General features: G+C 45.4%; 1 protein-coding gene across 1 annotated transcript; it reads left to right on the top strand.

The window, feature by feature from the left end:
- The first annotated feature begins 3,920 nt into the window (after positions 1-3,920).
- ZNF367 (zinc finger protein 367) lies at positions 3,921-8,064 on the top strand. Its single transcript, XM_054398200.1, has 5 exons — positions 3,921-4,262; positions 4,849-4,999; positions 6,575-6,694; positions 7,096-7,234; positions 7,827-8,064. The coding sequence occupies exons 1-5, from the start codon at positions 3,921-3,923 to the stop codon at positions 8,062-8,064; spliced, it is 990 nt and encodes a 329-aa protein (XP_054254175.1).
- The last annotated feature ends 473 nt before the right edge of the window (positions 8,065-8,537 follow it).

Raw genomic sequence — 8,537 nt, 5'->3', positions numbered from 1 at the left:
AGACTGTGACGTCAAAAGGCAACTCTGCTGTAGGTGGCCAGCAAACTTGGATAAACTGGATTGGTGGTCCCCAAGTTTCTGAATTTTCCCTTACTGCTTTAACGCTGATGAGATGTTCATTACATCAGCGGACCTCTGCAAGCACATAAATACTTCCAACAGCTTACAAACGCAGCACCACAGTGGACATAAAGGTTTTGTAGTTTGTCTTGGAGAGCTGGTCTCTTCAGCAAAACGGGCAAGTGGAGCTCATCAGCCATTACTAAGTCTCCGTGACGTGTGACTGCCCGTGCAGCAATCCTTCTGACTACAGGAGCCATGTCAGTCACAGCCAGCAAAGAAGAGTGAAGTGAGCTTCAAGTCCCTTTACTTGATGCTAGAAAAATAGAGTTAACAACTTTCAGGCTGAATAAGCTTATCATTAACTAATCTGAAGCCAAGATAACAGGAAAGAAAGGTCTTAAGGACTAAAAGACAGGATGACCTTAAAGGTTAAAATAACCAGAAGCAGGGCACAGTAATTAACAGCACTATGTAGACAGAAAGATTCTGACAACTTTTGTAGATAATGCCACATTACAGCTTCTGAACAGTTTCATAATACTATGGTCCTGATTTGGTTGGCACAGAATCACAGGCTGCAGGACATAAGCAGTTCTGAGAGAGCCAGGACAGCTGACTTGAACTGGCTCGCAGGTGTGTCCTGTACCATGAGCATTACACTCACTATAAAGGATGAATTTTGCGGAGGCAAGAGTAATCTCCCTGTTCCTCTTCTTTCTCCTGTTCTTGAGCACTACCTTCCTGGATATTGTGAGTGCCGCACTTTTGCTGCTTAAAGAATAACTTTATAGACCTTGTATTAATGTTGATACCAGTTTGATTATTTCATTAAATCAGTTTTCATTTCAGTCTGTAGGTCATTTCCTTTTCCTGATTTCCTTTATCTGCTGGGGAGAGGTTATGAGATAATAGAGTAACTGCTATTTTATGGCCCCAGTGTAATAGTTTTAGCACAAGGGCTAACCTGTCTGCTTCCCCAGCACAAAAGTGAGAGGAAAAGTAACATGCAAAAACTCGGGATTCAGACACAAAAAAAACACGTGAAATAATAATAGAGTTTACAGAGCAAAATGAGATAAACATAGTACAAAATGCATAATTACTTTAGCCCATTTGCAGAAAAATCATGGCACAAAGCAACAGCAAGAAGAAGCAAGTGGCCAAAAGCCCAAGCCAGAAAACTACTCCCCCATCCCTCCTTGTCTCACCGCCATCCCAGTGGAAAAGACAACACCCAAAATCCTGGAACCCAGAAGCAGCAACCGGAACAGGAAGCCTCCCATGCCACAAACTGAACAAGCCCTATAATGCTTTGCTCCAGCCAGTACTTTCATATTTGAAGCTGGCATGACTGCAGCATGCTATGAATAACAGCAGCAGATTGCGCTCAACCTATGAAACCCAGATGCAGGCTAATTGTAAAGTTAGCATCCTCCAGATGCAAATCTGTTTAATTTTGAGCTACCTTACATGATACCACCACCTCATTTCATGCAACTTTTTATCCATTTGTTTGCCATTCCATTTTGAATTCCATGTATGAATATCATGACTTGAGTTTGTAGATTTCCCAGTTCATCACCTTTATTAGGATGCCATTTTGTATCCTCCCTGGGTAGATATATTTAAGGCTTAGTATCTGCTTCTGAGCTACTTTCTGTGCTGCCTTATCCCAAACTCTGTCTTTTCTCAGGAGTAAACAAATTCCAGCAGAGCCTGTATGATTGTGCCATTAGGTTTGTGAGTTGTCATTACAGTTTTAACACTACTATATATGCAAATATACTAGTTTTCCCTCAGGTCCCACAGGCTGTCAAAGAAGGGCCTCAATCATATGTCATTGCCCCCAAGTTCTTCTAGACACCAGACTGGCAGCTTCAGTTTCCTCCTCACTAGGACATTCTAATTCTGCCTGTCTCAAGGAAGCTGATAGCAGTTGCACATCCTCATTGTCTTCTGATTTCTGCCTTGTCATTTTACAGTTGGTACAATGCAAATCCTCTTTTTCCTTATTTCCCTTTTTTCTCAGCTAACGAGTAGATTACATGTAGATGCTTAGAGTCCAGATGTCCACTTTTATTTCAAGCATCTGTGAGATAACTGCCCAGCTGCTGTGGGACAGGAATGCAGGTTAATTTAGTGCCACAAAGCTGGCTGGTGGGTGGAGCCTTGTGAAGATAAAATGGAACTGATTAGGCTAAAACTAACGAAGCAAGGCTAAAACTAACGAAGCAAGGCTAAAACTAACGAAGCAAGGCTAAAACTAATGAAGCAAGGCTAAAACTACTGAAGCAAGGCTAAAACAACAAAACCACCCATCTTCAAAACAGATTTTGAAGGTTATAGTGCCTGAGTGAAGTCATTTGCATAATTAACTGCAAAATGAACATTAGACAGTGTTAGGCTGAGCCTTAGTGTGGATCAGCTGCTTCTGCAGTTTGCAACCAGAAAAAGAAAAGTGAATGGTAGGGACTGGGCTCTGTAAGCAAAGCACTAGGATTGTGATGGGTGACAATTTTAATAACCTGTTCTGGTTTTATTGCTGTAATTATGAAAAGGGAAAAGAAAAGGGAAAAGGGAAAAGAAGAAAAGTACTGATTTATGTACTTAGCTTACATCTGAATTATAGTAAATTGCAGTTCTGTAAGAAAAGAGGATACAGTTCTGCTTCTCAGGAAATTGGCATTATGGTGAAGTTCAAGGGCTAAGAGCCCGTCTGCTAAACTGAGAGATTGGTGTTGTTCAGCCTTGAGAAGGCCACCTTATTGCAGCTTTTCAGTACTTAAAGGGGCCTGTGAGCAACCTGGAATCAGACTTTTTAGCAGGGTCTGTTGTGACAAGGCAAGGGATGTTGGTTTTAAACTAAAAGAGGGAGAATTAGAGGAGATACAAAAAACTTTTTTTTACAGACAGTGGTGAGACCCTGGTACAGGTTGCCCAGAGAGGTGGTGGATCCCTAAAAACACTCCACGTCAGGTTGTTTAGGGCTCTGAGCAACCTGATCTAGTTGAATGTGCCCCTGTTCACTGCGGGGAGGGGGTGGACTAATGGCCTTTGGGAGTCCTTGCTAACCCAGACCATGCGATGATTCTGTGAGGCTGCTGCAGCAATTGGCCTAAGCAGCCCGTCCACCTTTAGCGCGCGCCAAGCCTGCTCCAGAGCGCCAACCCCGCCCCCCACTCCCCACGGGCCAATCACCGTCCCTTCCGACGCAGGGAGCCGGGGTGGGGCGGGGCGGCTCCAGCGGCCCGCGAGCTCGCTGAGTTTCGAATTCCGCCGGCGAGCCGCGTGCCTGTCCAATGGGCCGGCAGAAAAGGAGACACCTCCCGCTCGGACCCCTCCTCCGGAGGAGGGGCCGCTGACTTCCTCGCCTAGCGGTTGGTTGGCGGGAACCGCCGCTCCGTGACACTAGCGCCAGGTTGAGTGATTGGTTACGCTCAGGCGCGAAACGTAACGCGGGAAAACCTGGGGTTTGGCCTGAGCTGCTGGCGTGGAGTGGTGGCGGCGGCTCTTCCTCGGGCATCGCCGGGACCGGGACTGCCAGGGGGACCGGGACTACCAGTGCGACTGGAGCCACTTCGGAAAGGTGTGCAGAGGCTGGCATTGCTATTGCCGGGGGCCGGCGCCGACTTTGCGGATCCGCTTAGGGGTGGCCGCAGAGGGTGGGAGCCGCCGTCCCATCGATGAGCGGCTGAGGCGGGCCCGGGCAGCGATAGGTGGCGGCGGCCGCGGGACTTCCGTGCTACTCCATATCCCCCCACCCTGCAACGTGGGCTCAGACAGCAGGGCTGGGTCGCCTCTGAGCCACCCCACTCACTCATCCCCTTTTTCAAGCCAGTGCCCGAGAGGGGTCGGCGATGGCGGAGCGGCTGCCGCCGGGCCCGCCAGTGATTTTTTGCCAGGACTCTCCGAAGCGCGTCTTGGTTTCCGTTATCAAAACTACCCCGATCAAACCCTCCTCGCGAGGGGGTGGCGAGGAGCCGGCACCCGCCCCGCCCGTTCCCACCAGCCCCGGCTTCAGCGACTTCATGGTGTACCCCTGGCGGTGGGGCGAGAACGCCCACAACGTGACCCTCAGCCCCGGCGGCACCGTCGCCCCTCCATCCCTCCCTCCGCCCCGCGGGGGAGCGGGCAGAGCCCCTGACGGGGACGAAGAAAAGGCGGGGAACCAGGGCGGCGGCAGACATCGGCACCTGAAGGTTAGTGTGTAGGTGGGGGGTAGGTCGGGCTGTGCTGCAGTGGGGCGGCCGGGTGAGCGAGGCAGTTAAAGGGTGACTCCGAGCTGCCCGTCCCTTCTCCCCCCGCGCCTTCGCCCGGAGATTTAAAGTGAGGTCACTTCCGGCGGTGGCGCGCGGGTCTTAGTGTTGTCCGGCGGGGGAGGCAGGAGTGATGGGAGGGTGGCGGCAATGCGCTGCGGCGGGGAGCCGAGCCAAGAGCTCTTCGTAACGACGGCTGTAGGGCTTCTGCCGGTCCACTTAAAGTTTGGGGCGGGGTGGGGAGGGAAAGAAGTGTTTTGTCAGTTCTTCCTCATTTCACTGAGCATACGTAGAGCGCTGGCAGTGTCTGACGTGCCTCGCCGCGGCACAAGCCGTAGTCTAACTGTTGGGAGCGAGCTAAGTAAGGGCTTGGCATGCTCAGGTTAACGGCTAGACCGCTAACGCCGTCACAGAACCGGTCCTTGGTCGCACTCGTGACTTAAAAGTTACTTTATAGAAAGTTGTGGGGTTTGGCTAAACTGCAGATGTATCGTGCGGGATTCCAGTTTCGTTAATTGTTTCCATGAAGGATGGGATAAGGCGAGGCCGGCCCAGAGCAGACACCGTCCGTGACCTGATTAATGAAGGAGAGCACTCCTCCAGCAGGATACGTTGCAATATCTGCAACAGAGTGTTTCCACGAGAGAAATCACTGCAGGCCCACAAACGAACTCACACTGGTGAGTAAACGGAAAGTGAATTGCTGGCGTGAGCTGAAGATAAGGAATTTAAAAAAACCCAAACACAAAACCCTCCCCACCCTACAAACTCAACGTCTTAATATTTCATTACAACTGTTATGCTAATCGTCCTTTTCTTCCGATGCTTGTTAGTGCAATCAAAATAACTTTGTAATTGGTTTTGTCTTGGGAAAGTGTAGTAGCAACATAGGCTGTAACAATACAGGCAAATTGTGTAAATATTTTATCTGCTGCTGTCATGGGCTTCCTTGGGAGAACTTTTCTTGAGCTTAGTGCTCTGTATGTGGTAACACTTTTTATTCTGATGGTCTCTGTGATTTGCTTCCTTCCTGATGGTGTATTTTTCACTCAACAGTTGAAGTTTAGGTGCTAGAGAAGTCTGAATTAAAAAGGGTGGCTGATAATCTAGGTAGTGTAACATCCTATATGTGTGCCATAAATGTTGAGAAAAGAGTTCAAACGCTTAAAATCACCACCTGGTTCTCCTCATTTTCTGGGGTGGAGGTGGTCATGTAATTTACTGAGTTGAAGGTAGAAAGCAGCTTACAGTTAACTTAAAATTTAGGATCAACTCTGCTGAGCTTAAACTGAACACAAAGATGGTGTTTTTTTTTTCAGACCAAGCAAGTACTAGTTTTTTTTCTTGTTTTTCATGTTCCAAAGTCACAGCATAAGGTTGGCTTATGTGATCTCTTTTACTGACTCAAGTCACTAAGACTAAACTAGATAGTAATATTAAACAGCTGTTTTCTCATGTTCTTTGTTCAAAAGATGCTTTTATTTCACTTGATTGTATTAAATATCGCATGAAGTACTTAACCGAGTAGACCTTACTTTAGTGTTATTCCCCTGACTTACTAAGTCAGCATCACTCTTGTTCTATCATCCTTGCTGAGGACTGGTGGCATGGCATGCCTTTGAACAGATGCATGCAGTCTTAAGGAAGGAGACATCTGCTATCTTTGTTCTTGTAGTATTTTGCATGGGAAGTCTTTCTTGATGACTGGACTTTCTTGGCATAAGTTTGGAATAAGTTCCTCATGTGACTTCTATTTATCCAGTACAGCTTTTTCAAGTAGGCTTCCTTAATGAGAAATTCTGCAACTTCATGTGTTGCTATACTGTTGTATACCCTACTTCAGGCTATATTAAGGATAAGATTTATCTTGTTACATTTATCTGTTTGAGTTGCTTTACTTGTCCATTTACTCGCTTCATATATTTCCTACTCCAGTGCATAGCTTCATGGGATAAAGCTTATGTAGTACTGTGCAAGAGGCTCAAATCAGAAAATATGAGGAAAATTATAATTCCTCCCCTAGAAATAATGGTACTATCCAGTAGCATTGAGCAAGTACTTAAAAATAAAGATCTGTTTCAAGTAGAAGTGAATCTCTGCTGTTTGACAGACCAGGGTTTTTTTAAGTAGATGCAAGCATCTGGATGGGTAAAAGGAGAGCTTGCTTGTGTAAATCTCAAGCCAGGGACTACCACTGGTTACAATGACATTTCTTTTATATTCATTTTTCGTAAATATGTTCTGTTATTTTTAAGGTGAAAGGCCTTATTTGTGTGATTACCCAGATTGCGGGAAAGCCTTTGTTCAGAGTGGGCAGCTCAAAACTCACCAGCGTCTTCACACAGGGGAGAAACCTTTCGTCTGCCCAGAAAATGGTGAGCCAATGGAGAACAATTTACAGCTTTCAGAACATAGGGTCAGTCTAGTACAGGAAGTGTATGCGTGTTCACACATCAAAGATCCATAAAAGCTTTGGATTTTAATTTTGGAGAAGGTTCTAGGGAAGGGAGGAGTATAATCATACAAATATGTTTCTAAAGATTGCATACAATATTATATAAGTAGGTTATCAGTAATTCTGTCAGTTTATACTAGTTGTAAAATGACAGGGCATGTTATGAATGTTGCACTAGTGTGCTGTTTTCAGTCAAACATAGGGTTTTGTGAGTGAGGAAGATTGGATTCAGCAGCATCTTCATCCCACAAATATCGCGCTCACTTGTTGGTTATCTGACTTCCGTAACATGTTCTTCATTGTCACTTTGTGATTTTTAAGGCTGTTTAAGTAGATTTACGCATGCAAACCGTCATTGCCCCAAACATCCTTATGCCCGACTGAAGAGGGAAGAGCTCACAGACAGGCTGAGTAAGAAGGAGACTGCTGACAATAAAGCTGTGGCTGAGTGGTTAGCGAAGTAAGTTCCCTCAAGCTGTTGTCTTTCTCTAAATACTTGGAAGAATGGTCTAAGAAAGCATTTTATTCTTAAGGGCAACCCTTCTCCCCACCCAAAACAAACCCAAACCATCTGTTTCTCCAATATGAAACAGCATGACCTTGCCTTCCCTTAAAGAAGTTCAAACTCATGGTCAAGTCAGAGTTCCTCATGAGACTTTCTTATAGTTGTGTTTTCCTTTGTTTTTTTGTTCTCCTTAAATGCTTCTCTGCTTGATTAGAACCTGCTAATATTGTTAGTGCTATTGTCTTGCCGAATTTGCATCTGTATGAGGGGCAACAACTGTGTATGCCAGGATAAAAGCTTGCTTGCTGGGAATTGTGTAAAGGAGAAATCTGTCACAGATGTTCACTTGAGTACTACACTTAAAATATTAAGTAAAGGAGGTTTCTGACAGCTTAAATACTACCTTATTAGGGCTGAAAGATAAAGGAAAAGGCAGTGCTTAATCTTATGCAAGCTAATGCTTGGGAGATTTTTGCCTATTTGGAGTCCTTGGTGTGAAAGTCAGTTGTACCTATTTTAAAACCATTCCCCGCATTTGATTTTGTAGATACTGGGAGAGCAGAGAACAGCGTGCTCCTGCTTTGAAAACTAAAACAATTCAGAAAACAGATCAGGAACAGCAGGACCCAGTGGAGTATCTTCAGTCTGATGAAGAGGATGATGAAGAGAAAAACAGCGCTCATTCAGCTGCTCGCCGTCGCCTCCAGGAACAGCGTGAACGCATGCATGGTGCACTGGCTCTCATTGAGCTCGCAAACCTAGCTGTGGCACCACTTCGAAAGTAGATAGAAACCCTATACAAAAATGTACTTCCTGGTGGTACTTAACCAGTTAGATCTTGAGCATAAGCTAAGCACCTTATTTGCTTATCATAGGCTGCTATTCTGTAGAATTTATGAAGAATGTTGTTGCCTCATAACATGGGGTGAGAGAATTGCACTTTTTGTAAGGTAAAAGATAGATGTAAAGTTTCTAAGTATTTTGTAAATATGGGACTGCATAATGCAGGGTCAACAAATGTACGTGTTGTGGGATGCTGGATTTTTGCAAGGTTAACTCGTTTATTTGAAGCAGATTTCATGAGAAGCACTTTCAAAACAAAGTGTTCATCATTAGCAGAATGGTAGTCATGTGGCCAAAGAAGGCTGACAAAGTATTTATCTGACAATGTAAGCAAATTTATATGAAGGGGTAGGTCTAATGCAGGAATGAAGTCATAGTCTTCTGATGTTTTACCTTTACTTAGTATCATTGTGGT

Source organism: Indicator indicator, chromosome Z, assembly GCF_027791375.1.
Source record: "Indicator indicator isolate 239-I01 chromosome Z, UM_Iind_1.1, whole genome shotgun sequence".
Classification (NCBI taxonomy): domain Eukaryota; kingdom Metazoa; phylum Chordata; class Aves; order Piciformes; family Indicatoridae; genus Indicator; species Indicator indicator.
This window is presented reverse-complemented; position numbering and strand designations above follow the sequence as displayed.

Excerpts from the sequence above, each read along its gene's own strand:
- ZNF367 (XM_054398200.1), top strand. The coding sequence starts at position 3,921 with ATGGCGGAGCGGCTGCCGCCGGGCCCGCCAGTGATTTTTTGCCAGGAC. Across the intron at positions 4,263-4,848 it reads GCAGACATCGGCACCTGAAG|GATGGGATAAGGCGAGGCCG; the intron begins GTTAGTGTGTAG and ends GTTTCCATGAAG. Across the intron at positions 7,235-7,826 it reads GTGGCTGAGTGGTTAGCGAA|ATACTGGGAGAGCAGAGAAC; the intron begins GTAAGTTCCCTC and ends TTGATTTTGTAG.